Genomic DNA, 13,733 nt, shown 5'->3' on the forward strand with positions numbered 1-13,733 from the left:
AAAGTCAATGGCAGACGCAGCCCATCTTTTAAAATCAATACTGAAGTCCTTGGACGTTGCTGCTGCTCCAGAGCTCTTTAATTGTGCCATCGAATATATTATGACTCGGACAATAGACCGCCTCCAGTTCGGGTTGCAGCACGGCGATAGAGTACTTTCAGACGCTGACTATACCGATGACCATGCTCTTCGATTTACCGTCTAGGTTCACAAAAGCCCTTCAAATCATTGCTAATGAAGCCTTAAAGACAGGGCTGTCGATTCATTGGCATAAGACCAAAGTGATGTTTGTCGAACCTCGTAACTCACCGCATCCCCCGCCAGTTCTAATGGTCAGTGACAAACCAGCTGATATTGTTATAAATTTTAAATACCTTGGCTCTATCCTCTCAAATGACGGAACGCCATGTAGCATCACTATCGACGCCGGAAGCATTTCGGTAGGAGCATTAAGTAAAGTAAGTCAAGTTTTTATGTTGTTTTCCACAGTTATGTTGTTATGTTTAAGACATTATGCAAATATGTTTAAAAAATATTGATAGTGCATTTATTAGTATTAAAGAAAACATTTACTTTATTTTCTTTCTTTTAGAACATAGGTATATATTCGACAGATTTTGGCTAGGCTCGGTTAGTTGTATTTTGACACTGAGACGAGTAATAAGTATCAATTTAAAGCTTTTCAGATCAACTTTTCAGATCATTTCCATGCGGGTCATTAATGTCTGGCAAAACATGACTTTTAACGAAAATACTTCAGAATCTTGATAAAATGTTTTTCGAAAATCCGAAAAATACCTACAATTGCTATAGCATACTGTAAGAGTCCTATGATAAAATAAAGACTATTGCACCCGACATAAAATTTACACGGGAACATGACGTGTTTAATATTATTGAACTAATTTTATGGTTGATTCTTGATGATTTAGCAATCCATTGAAGAATTGTCATAGGAGAGGTTGAAGTTGTTCACGGTCCAATCGCACCAGAAAAAAATTTGTGTAACCATTCTTCTCCACCATTTCTATCATCAGAGAAAATGTATGAGAACACTTGCTTTGAATTGTACTTACTATATCATCTATATTCACTCATAACTTTAAAGAAAAACATATATCCCGGTGAATTAAAGTTTCTACTCTTGGCATACAATCAGCTCACAAATAAACCCTATGGTAACATTCTATTGTATCTCAATCAAAACACATCCGAAGAGTTACGGGTAGTCACTGATATTTTTGACAATTAATATACCATATATCTACCAGTGAACAGTAAGAAGGATCATTGGTTGCTATCATGGTACTGAAGACACTAATGAAAACAGGCATTTATTTTCCATAGTAGGTAATTCGAAACTGCGGCTTATGAAGGTATACTTAAACATGGTACTGACAATGGATTCATTAATTTCCCTTTCGAGCTTTGTTTAAATTTAACTGAAGACAATGTTCCATTTTCAGAAGTAGCTATGCAACAGACAAAGCAACTTTCTTCACTTGTATGTGCCCTAGCTTACAAAAAGAAGGGAAAGAATTTTAAAAGAAACGATTTGTTCAAGCGGGTGGTAGCTTTTTTCACTGTTACTTTCAATAATTTCGGGACTTGTAAACAATATTCTCTAGAAATAAAGAGCTAAACCATTCCATGGTTTGTTCATGGAGAATTGTTCTTGGTTTTAAACAGAATATAATCAAGGGTAAAATTGTTGGTACCATGAGCGAGATGGAAAATGCTATTTTTGAACATTATCCACGCGGCTTCTTTTCGGACAATTTTATGTTTCTTTATGCGTCCTTTGTTGAGACATCGAGAATCGGTAACAGCAAAGCCCCCCTCCAGCGTCCTCTTGAACAAAAATCCACTCACGGGCACATGCACCACCATAATTTAAATCGCCTTCAATATATTTCAGTAAACACTCCATATTTGACACTCAGTCACTTAACATTTAGAAGTGAATTTGGTGGTCCTTTCTCAATAACAAAAGGTGAGGCTGTGATTACATTTGCTTTACGACTCATTCAGCGAGATAGCTAACCAATTTTTTTTGTCCTGACGTTGATTGCAAGGTTGTTGCTCTTACACCACGAAAACTGGGTCATGGAATAAACTATAAGAGGGTTCATTCGTCAACGTTGGGTTATGGCCTGGGCAATTGGTCTGCTAAGTTGTTTTGCTCTGCAAAACCACTGGCTAATAAATACATTGCTCTGGTTGCAACAGATTTTGCGCACTCTATTCTGCATAATCGGGGTTCTTGTCAGGATTTTAAAGAAAGTTTTTAAGACATTCAAGGTCTAGCGTGCGATCCTTTGACGAGAGATCGAAGTAAAAACAAAGCAGAAAAGGTTCAATAAGGGCGAGAAAGTCCTTATCCCTCATCAGTCTCTACTCAGGTCAGAAGTGAAACACATCACTTTTGTCAAAGAAGAAAAAGAAAGCAATCTCATCCCTCAGTCACCTCATCATTGAAAGTTTCCAATGATTTTCATGTGAATGTAAAACGTGGTTACTTTGAATAATTTTATCCGCGACAGCTGCTCTCTGAAAACGTTCATTTTCAAATTTATTCCAAAGAAGTCTATTTCATAGACCGGGCTTCGACATTTATAGATTTACATGTGACTATCAAAAAATTTAACAATGAAAACCCAAGTGCTACCAAGGGGTTATCCTATGAAAATTGCAGTCTACACAATTTGTTTAGACAAGTAAGTGTCTATATCAGTGAAACGTTGGTGAGCACACTTAACAACCTTTCAAACTATGCAAGTTACAACCAATTCATGCTGATGACTCCAAAGTACTATTAGAAATAGGGAGGTTTAGCCATTGGATATGAATGTAAAACAGACACTGACACTACCAATATACTTAAAGAGACAACAACTAGTGATTTACTGTTTGTTGGGAAAATAAATCCCAAAATATTTAATATACCTCAGTTGATGCCTCCCAATGTTAAAATTGATATAAAGTTTACGAAAACAAAAGGTTTTGAGTTTTGTTGCTTTGGCAATGGAAAATTAAGAGCTATTGGAAATAATATCAAAGTGTAGGTTCCACAAACAGTCACGAATCAACGATATACTGCTACAGGTTCCCGTATCTACACCCAATCTGCATTTATCAATGACAAAATTCATTCAAAACTTTCTTCGGCTTTTGTAAACTATAATTGTGCAATTGGATCATGAAGAAACTGCCCACACAGGTTTGAAATGTTTGGACTTTCATCTGTTGTATGTGAAATAAAAGTAATTCCACTCTACAATTATCCTTTGATAAATCTTATAGGACTTTATATGATTTGGCAGCGCATTCCCTAGATCAGGATTCACAACTATTTGAAAAAACGGTATAACCGATGCAATGTTTTCAAAAACTCATGGCATCATTGCACTGGATTTGTCTCGTACTCAAGATATAAGTATTGTCCGAAAAGGCACTGTTCAGTTAGAGGGTACTTTTGCTGAGCTGGTGACGGAGCTGACTGAGCTCCGTTTGCTGACGGAGAGTATATTATTAATCTCGCTAAATCAATTTGAAACTTATTAGGAAATTACCCGTAATAGAAATGTTCCATTAGAGTTGGCACCATGAACACAAAAAAATAATCAATTTATTCAACTTGGATCCATACATGTCGAAATACAAATCCTTTTGCATACTCTAGGATTTCCTCAAACGTATTTAATGGGCTAACAATACCATTATTATTGTTAATAGTAGTCCGTCAATTGTACAGACGGGTCATTGGCCTTGCATCCTTCCGACAGCAGCGAATATTGAATTTTTCGATCATTTTGGCCTATTTTTCGATCCTTCGATCCCGTATTCATTCTACATGCCTCACATCTATAGCTTACTTATGCAAAGTGGGCAATGTATTATTTAAAATCATTTGCGAGTTCAAGATTTATTGATCAAAACCTGCTGCTTTCATACACTAGTATATTTTATTTTTCAACTTCGGGGATAAATTTACAGTGAGTTTCTCAGCATTTCTGTAGAAAATCCTCAATTGAGCGACTTTCTAGTTGAAAATATCCTGTCCTTCCCTTATAATATAAATTTTAGAGCACTAAGAGTAATTTTCTTTAAAAACGTTTGTGAATTTGTTTATTAATTTAAACTTGTATGTACAAAAAAGTATTCATTCTTCAGATTTCTTCTTCCGAGTATAAATAACCATCGACAACGATAATTAGAGGCAGATTGTCAGGATTTAGCTTGTACTCATCTTGGCATGCAAAGTCAGGGTCACATTTTCTACAATATAACGTAATTTCACCTTTATTATATCTCCTTGTAAAGTCAATAATACTATTTTGACTCATATTATAAAATGAACTTGCTTCAATTTGTTCATTTGAAACAATGTTATACACGATATTCTCATATGAAGAATCATCGCCTGTAACAACCAAATAAAAATATGTATATTTATAGCCATAGTAGCCAGTATCTTAATAACTATATTATAAGACCCTGACTCACTTCTTATCCAAGCAGTTGAACCGTTGACCAGGTTAATCCTCCAAAAACATTTTAAAACCACGGCAATACCAGTATCTCAAAAATAAATTGAAATCACTTTTAGGGTTTTTTTAAATCATGCCAGGATGAATGTTTTTCAATTGATCGCACTTATCATAGTGACAATTTGGAGTATAGAAAAACCTCTAGCGTGGGAGCGACAAATGTGTTCAAGATAGGAATTACAGTATTTAATTTGCAAATCATATCCTCTAGGCAATTTAGATGAACTGCAAAATCAACACTTTTCGTCATAGTCATCAATAGTAGTACATTTATCACAGGATGGCCAGCTACCTAATGTGTATACAAACATAATGGACATGTGTAAAACATTTTTTCACTGTTGTCAGTAAAGAAGAAGATCTAAAGATGGAGACTCACTTTTCATAGTTTTGTCAATAATTATCTGAGTGAAGATTCTCTTCTGCACCGACGATCTTGAAATCATCATTTAACATTGACCTTTTTCCGAATTAACAAGATTTCCTATAATTTCTGTCTGAGTACTTTATTTATTCTTAGTCCTGACACTCTGACTGCCGATTATAGACTAGCAAAGAATGGAGATTCTTTTTGCCGTCTGGTCACCAGCAAGATATCCAATAGGAAAAACATTGAAATGGAATAGTTACAAACTTGCTCCTTTTTATATGTTGATTCAGATCATTGTCTTCAATATATTTCACTACTGCAGCTAATCCGTCTTGTAAATGTACATTATATTCACTTTTGCTGCACAACATTACTGTTCAATTCAACTTGAATTTGCTCAATGATACTACATGTCTTGCAAACATCTCGTCCCATTCTACTAATTCTAGGATTAGCCAACAGCCCCTTGTAATTTCTACTGCTGCGTTAGATACTCTGAGTTTCGTTTCGCCATTGTTAGGGTCTTCAATATCCAATAGTCGAAAAGCATCCACTACTAAACAATATGCCAGGAACAATACCCTTAATGTTTATGCACTGAAATCTCTTTCAATACTGAGGTAAGAGAACCATAAGATATAACAGCTCATGTGTCGTTGACTTTCAATATCTGTTTATGCTAGATTATAAAGGTCCTTCAGAACAAAACAAGTCGCGTGAGATTATCTCATCTTCATAAGTGAGCATTGGACAAAGATCAGTTTTTTACGATCGAGGCTTCCCCACTCGGGGGCCCTGAAGGTGTTTTCCTACACCTTTACGTTTTTTTAAGTAACTAACATAACAATTAAAGAAAAACAATCTCTATTAAATAACAAGGAAACGACTGAAACTTCAAGAAATTTAACGAAAGCTGCGTCTTGAGGGAATCGCCATGAAACTACTTCGTGATTGACGGTGAAGAAGAAAAGAGCAGTGACTATGGGTCCGGTGGAATCCCAAAAGGCCTCACTACTATTATGAAGTAAGCATTGTTTTCTAATTTCAAACTGTCCAAATACTTTACCCCCACAACCACCTCCCGCCCCAATGTGCAAATATATGGCCCAAAAGTATGTATTTCCCACCTATTCTCTCACTTGTCTTTGTCTTGTCTTATGCTAAGCTGAAAGAAACTAACGAAGAAACCGATTTTCTCTCAAAATTTACGCAGCGTAAACTTGAGTGAGTGGCGCATAATATACAAGTACCGTCCTTTTTGCAAAAATCCGTTTTTTTTTAATAATTCTAAGATCAACAGGACTGCATATACACAAAAAAAGAGTATCTAGTGAGATTCTCACCCAAGATTGGTCCAAAGGCAAATTAAAAGGAATTTCCAAGAATAAGGCAAAATCCTCCGAATACCAGTAGTTGGTACTGATTTCTTATGAGACGCCATCGTAGTTCTTCATAGGATTGAGACAGGGGGTTGCGGAGTAATAGTTGCAAATCTGGTACACAAGGAAGTAATAATCTAGTCGACATACAATTTTCAACTAAATTCCAGAACAGAAGGGGAGCACAAGCGATCACAATAGTGGACGATCAATCAATGGAGGATGTGGGGTAATAATTGTAAATCTGTAAAGCAAAGAAGGAGTAATCTAGTCGACCTAAGGTTTAAAACAAATCCAGGGACAATGGGAGAGCAAAAGTGATCACAAAAGCAAACAGTAGTGTTCAGTGGGGGATGTGGACTAATTGTTGTGAATTTGAAAAGCAATGAAGGAGCAATCTGTTCAACAAAAGATATTGAATTAAATCCCGGAAAAATAGGGGAACAAAATAAGCCAATTTTAGTCTGAAAATAATCCAACATCTTCAAGAGGGTCTGAAACCAATAAATGCTTTCAGCTGAAAAGGCTCCGCTTAAAAAAAGTTGGAAGGAGGCAAAATTCAGCACAGTTCATAAATAATATGCTGCTGCAAAAATACATTTTATTACTATAAGACAACTCAGGTACGGTAATTCTTAATGCCAACCAAATGTTTCAGCAGTCTTAAAAATTCCTGCTATAGTCTTGGGCTCATACCCTCTTGCCTTTGTTTCTAGGTTTTTGTAACTGCTTCTGTAATCTCTATAAAGTTACAGCAAACACGTACACTTGCAGTCACATACGAAAAGGAGGCTTTTGGCAAACCCCTGCCATCGACAACTCAAAATTTTCTGCGTTTCTGGGCACTTTTTATTTTTATTACTAAAAAAACTCATTATTGGTCCCCCCTCCTCCTGTAAAAAAATCCAGCGTACGTGCCTACACGTCGGTGCCGGAATACTTTAAGAATATAAATACCTTTCCGTTTTGGACTCCTATCACCTTTTCTTCAACTGTCATTCGGCTTCCGATCATAAGATTTTTATCGATATATTCGCTTTTGGTTTCTTTATCTTTTGCCATATGAAATTTCCGATAATGCACCAAAGTGCCTTTAAAAACTAAAATATCCATTTATTTTTATTATAAGCTAATCGTCGCCTATGAACTAAAGAAAAAGACTAATCATTTGTTTTTCTTTTAGATTCCTTGTCCGTGTATCTAGCCAACAAAAAATTATGCTAATGTGATTTATGACGACTATAAACTTATTTTGAGTAAATAGAATGAGAAATTAATAGATGTGAAACAAAAGACTGAGAGGCGACATGGAGGCCGCCGGGCGGCGCATATTAGACAGGTACAAGACTGACGTTCACTATTGGTTTAAATTACGAAATATCATTTTTCCTAAGGAAGATGAGACTTGCTGGGCAATCATGTAGAATAGATATTTCTGTCGAAAGAGATGCCACTGATTTGACAAACCTAAGACCACTTGAAAGCCTATAAAGAGCTTTGCTTTGTTACACAAAATATAACTACAGAACTAGCCAAAAAAAAAAACGACTGGTAATATTTTTCAATATTTGTTAAATTCTGAAAACTAACGCTTTACCGAAAACTGAGCTTGATTGAGTTTTGCAGAGAATTGTAATCGCGTACTAAAAGTTATCTATATCATGATCGATAAGAAATCCTTATAAATTAAACTGTCTTATATTTTATACAGGCTATTTATGAAAATTTATTTTCCTACTATAACACTCTATCTTTGAGGGTCTATTTTTGCTTAAGCATGACAGTAGTTTTTAGAATTTTGCAGATATCTCAAGTCAGTCTATTTGACCTGCTTTAGTTAAAATATCTAGGGTAATATATTTTGTGATCTTCACAGTGTTGTCAAACAAAAATACTGCTGGGATTTGGAACAAAACAACTCTGTGTCAAAGGAAAGGAGTTCTGCGGCGGAAAGAACTTTAACGAAAATATTATATTTACTTTCAGCTTCATATCGTGAACAAAGAAAAAGATTGTTAAACTACCTGAATGAAAGCAATAGCGTTAAAATTGATAGAGCGGTCAACAAAATTACAATACTGACCAACAATTACAATCTTACTGATTTGGAAACAGATTTTAATTCTAACTAGACCTACGTTGCCTGGGCAACGTGAAGTGTTGCGGCAACCTTTGTTCGGCTTTGCCGATTAAAGTGTTGCGAGAGCAACACTTTGGTTTTGTTTCTTCGCTATCGGTTAAATGCTGAAGTTGTCAAAACTATCAAAGCTTTCAAAACGGCATATTCAAAGAAGAACACAATCAGTAATCACATGATCAAATTCTTCAGCGTTGAAAAAACAACAGCAAAAGAATATCGGAAAAAGGGACTAAATTGAGTTTGCAGCCAGTTGAACTTTATCCTTTTCAATCGTAGACATCGTGACGGATGGAAACTTGGAACATTATCTTATATAATCTAGTTGGTATTATAAAGCTATCCGTAACTTTTCAGGATCAAATACCATAAATGTGCACCAATTTGCACAAATTTGTAGCCCCTCATGAACTTCCTCTAGCAACTCATTCTTGCTTACAAGTCCCTCTTCCGTGAGAGACAAAGAATAACACAATCATTAATCAGATGATCAAAGGCTATTCCTCAGTGTTGAAAAAAAAAATATTGGAAGAAGGGACTAAATTGACTTTGCAGCCAGTTGAACTTTATCCTTTGCACACTATAGGCTCTGGCTCGAGGACAAGCAAAAACCATCCTTTTTGGACCCAGGCAAGAGTCGTACGGAGCTTTCCAAAATATAATGTCATATTCATCAATCCGGCCCGAGGTCCACACTAACAGCCGATTATTACTTACTAGGCCCTTAAATGTCACTTTGCAGCCGGTTGAACTTTATCCTTTTCAATCGTAGACATCGTGACGGATGGAAACTTGGAACATTATCTTATGTAATCTAGTTGGTATTATAAAGCTATCTGTAACTTTTCAGGATCAAAATACCATCAGGGACCCATAAATTTCCTGTAATGACTCGCCATCCAGGATCGCTTATTATTGGATGGCGAGTCATTACAGGAAATTTATGGGTCCCTGATTCCATAGATGTGTACCAATTTGCTTAAATTTGTAGCCCCTCGTGAGCCTCCTCTAGCAACCGATTCTTACTTACAAGTCCCTCTCCCGGGATATACATCCAAGTTCACCGGAAACAAATAATGGGTACACCAACTAGCAAAAGTTCCAAACCCCTTGTCGCTGAAGTCATTGTAGCCTAACAGCCGATTATTACTTACAACTCCCCTACATGTCTTACAATCGGGAACCAAGTTGTTCTTACCATCAATTACACCAGAAACAGATAATAGGTACACCAATCAGCAAAAGTTGCAAACCCCTCATTGCCAAAGATGATTATAAGCTAATAATCGACTGTTGCTTGGAAGTCCCCTACATATCTCACAATTGGTATCGGCCTATTTTTGGTTCAAGTATGTACCTTACCACTGAAGTTGTCAACCCCTTGAAACTTTCAAACTGGTGTATGTCATGAAGGAATTTTTGTAACAAAAAATGGATGACATATACTTTGATCAGCTCATCAAGTTCTATCGATTGTCATTGAAAAAAAGATTCTATCTGTCTTAGTTCAGAAGTTGACTTTTTTGCCGGAGGCCAACTTTCTAACACCACCACTTAGAAAGGAGCAAAGGATAAGCTCTAATTTCTTTAGCAATGAGAGAACTTTTAAAGTTTAAGAGGTATATCTGATACCATTTCCCTATTGCAATCCCAAGTAGAAAAAAAAGAATGGTAAAGTCAGCTGAAATCACGAACAGAAATGGCTAGAAACAATAGATGGCAGCACTTTCGGACCCGTGGGAAAATCGCACTTTTTTGTTTCTGTAAATTTTTCTATTTATCACTCAAAGAAGATATATTGGCTGTGGGGCCGGGGAACTACCGCATATATTTAACACTTATAGATTTTAGTCCATCTTCAATTTGAAACTGGTGCCTGCCTGCTTGCCTGCTAGAACGGAGCTTTCCACTCGAAAGCAGAAACATGGTTTGATGAAACGAAAGCTTGGCTGCACAACTTCAGATACTCCTCTCTGACATAGGCTATATAACTCCACTTCACTTCGCACACCATAGGCTCTGGCTCGAGGACAAGCAAAAACCATCCTTTTTGGCCCCAGGCAAGAGTTCTACGGAGCTTTCCAAAATGTAATGTGATATTCATCAATCCGGCCTGAGGTCCACACTTTCCGTAAAAACCGCACAGGTTAGACCCTTACCAGTTTCCAGGAATAAGCTGAGATCGGCGGCATAGGAAAAAAAAAAAAAAAAAAAAAAAAAAAAACGGGACAAAACCAAAGTGTTGCTCTCGCAACACAATAATAACAATATCCTATTGATTGGCCCACATCTGTTAAATTATTTAAGCTCCTCAAAGTTTATAAAAAACACTTTTAGTTACAAAATAAATCTTAAAACAATTGATGCAACGTCAAGACATTGTAAAAGAAGAAAAAAAATTTTCAAACTAGTGTTAAAACAACAAGCCCGCCTTAATCAGTTTCTAACAATACAGTAGTACCACCTTGATCAATGATTTCATCCCTATAGTAAGAAAAAAATAGACGAAAAAAAATTGGCCACAAGTTTCAATTCACCCTTTGTAGTATTTTTGAAAGAAACTTTCCTATTGGAATTTTTCATTTTGATTCTATTTCAGTCAAACGTAAAATTAATAACATAATAAAACTTCTAAATGGACAATGCAATTTTTTCACCTAACCTGTTTCGTTTGTTTAATCAACTTTTTGAACGGACGGAACAATAACTTATTTAACAATTAGCTTTCAAAGGAAGATAGATACTATGTATAAAAAGTCACTGCATATAAAACATCAACACTAATCAAATAGTTCGTGGTTATGAACTGGAAGGAGTGAGTTGGCCCAATAGTAACCAAAACTATAAAAAACAAATTTTTGTATGACAATAAATACATCAAAAGAATGAACTTTTAATGCTGATTCCAAATATGTAAGACTCATTAAGTTTAATATTACCTGTCAAAAGTTACAAGCCAGAGAATGGTTGCCTTATTTTCGAAAAAGGGGGAAACACCCCCCCCCTAAGTAATGGCATCTTATTGAAAATTGCAACATCAGATTCAGCGTATCAGAGAACCGTGTGTTAGTTGTTTTTTTGTTGTTTTTTTTTTGTTTCTTCTTCCCAGGGATGATTGTGTCGAACCAATGGTCCTAGAAGACAGGAACAGGGCTTATTGACAAGGAAATTAGAAGTTTTAATGCTCTTTTTAAAGTGACCAAAAAGATTAGAGGATAGCAGTCCCCTTTCACGCGCCCCTTTTTCCCTAAGGTCGGCTGATCAAAATTTTGAGATAATCATTTTGTTCAGCATAGTTGAAAGGTCCAATAGCTTTGTCCTTGGGTATGACATTATCCTCCACTACCCCTGGGAGAAAGGCTGACAGCTAGGAAATTTTCCCATTGTTCACATACAGTGTTTGTTATTGGGAACTATACGTACATTTTTCAGGAGGGGAAATTTTCTTGTGGGGGGGATTTCTATGGGGAGACTTTTCCGTTGTTAGAAAAGTTCCTGGGGGAAGAGCTTTCAAGAGGAAATTTTACACGAGGGAAAATTGCCAGAATTTCTATACAAAATTCGTTTTATGCTTCTATTTATCTCTTTGGCGGTTTAACTTGGCTTGTGGAGATTTTCTAAGGGAATTGTCAGGAGAAAGTTTTCAGTGGGGTTAGATTTCTTTGCGGTATTTTTCTATGGATGGGTTTCTGGTATGAATGTAAAGATGAGTACAAAGTAAACAAAAATAATATTTTTTTTTAATGACATTATACTAAAGAGAATTTTTCAGGCGGAGTCGTCCGCAAGAAATTTTTCTTGGAAGTATTTGCAGCAAGGGCGGAATTGATGGGGGGTAATTTCCCGTGGGATCATTTTCAGACTTAGCATCGAGGTGATTCCTTCAACTTACCAAGGAGGTATTTTTCATGGCTGGGATATTTCCATGGGGAGGTTTCTCGAAATTATATGAAAAACGAACAGAAACTAAATAAGAAAAAAACGATTTTTTTCAACTGAAAGTAAGCAGCAACAATAAAACATAAAGCGAACAGAAATTATTTCGCATATGAGGGGGGCTGCCTCCTCCATTATATCCCAATCTCTACGCTAAAGTTAGACCTTTTGTTCCAATTCTTTAAGAACGACTCCTGAAACACAAGGACCGCTTCATTAGAATGAGGAGTTTTTTTTAAACTGCTCATAATCTTTAGCGTGAAGAGTTTTTTAGATGAGACAAAACTAGTGACGCTTAGTAAAGCTAGATTGATTGTCTGATAAACATAAATAAAAATAAAAAAGATTTTTCATCTGAAAGTAAGGAGCAGCATTCAAACTTAAAACAAACGGAAACTATTCTGTATATGTGAGGGTTGCCCCTTCCTTAACCCTAGCTCTTAACGCGAAAGTCTTAAATTTCTTTGAAAATGCTTTTCATCAAAATTCAACAGCCCTTGTTTTTGAGCTGTCTTTCTTAAAGAATAGTGAAAAAAGCCAAACTTTAACGTAAAGAGCGAGGATTAATGAAGCGAAAGCCTCCATCATATAAAGAATAATTTCTTTTCGTTGTAAGTTTATGTTACTCCTTATTTTCAGTTCAAAAAAATTGTTTTTTAAAATTTAATTTCTGACTGTTTCTCGGTCAGAAAAAGCATGCCAATCGGTCGGTAAATTCACGCCAGCGATTCCCGTCCTCCCACCCTGTGTAAGAATTTCCCTTTGAAAATTTCTTACGAAAACTTTCGTCTTCGCTGAAAATTCTCCCATGAAAATCTCCCCCGCAGAAAAATTCAACCCAAAAATTTCTGAATATTTCCAAATATAATCTACTATATGTGAACAATGTGCAAATTACAGCCCTTTCCCCAGGAAGCCCGGTGTTCATATCACCCCCAAATGCATAGTTTATAGAGCTTTCAATTATGCTGAATCAAATGGATATCTCAAAACTCTGATTGGATGTCTTTGGAGGAAAATGGGCGTGGCAGGGGGGCTAGATACCCTCCAATCTTTCTGTTCACATAAAGATGCACTAGGACTTGTGGTTTTTTGAACGAGCCCTTTCCCGATCTTCTAGAACTATTGATCACCCCTGGTGAGAAAAAAAACTAACAGGCATCTGTGACATCTCTTCTTGCAAAAATACAAAATTCCATATTCTTGTGGAATGGAGCTTGAAATCTCTACAGAATGGTTATCTGATGTGCTGAACGTGATGGTATGATTTTCAATATTATATCTTGACTTTTTGTCTTAAGTCAATCAAGACATGCATTAATTCAAAAACGTTCAGAAATTGAATAAAAAAAACAAGTATT

General features: G+C 36.1%; 1 protein-coding gene across 5 annotated transcripts in view; it reads right to left on the reverse strand.

The window, feature by feature from the left end:
• LOC136038006 (guanine deaminase-like) overlaps positions 1–13,733 on the reverse strand; it is an 86,661-nt gene that overhangs the window by 54,754 nt on the left and 18,174 nt on the right. For 2 of the 5 annotated variants that reach the window (XM_065720927.1, XM_065720924.1), the window contains exon 1: positions 7,257–7,460. The exons of 2 other annotated variants lie outside the window; for them this stretch is intronic. In XM_065720927.1, the coding sequence (XP_065576999.1) occupies positions 7,257–7,412 (156 nt within the window). In that variant the 5' untranslated portion in view covers positions 7,413–7,460. Of the gene's footprint in view, positions 1–7,256; positions 7,462–13,733 lie in introns of those variants that run through there. One more of the 5 variants, XM_065720923.1, reaches the window with a different exon arrangement.

This window comes from Artemia franciscana, chromosome 17 (genome assembly GCF_032884065.1).
Source record: "Artemia franciscana chromosome 17, ASM3288406v1, whole genome shotgun sequence".
NCBI classification, from domain to species: Eukaryota; Metazoa; Arthropoda; class Branchiopoda; order Anostraca; family Artemiidae; genus Artemia; species Artemia franciscana.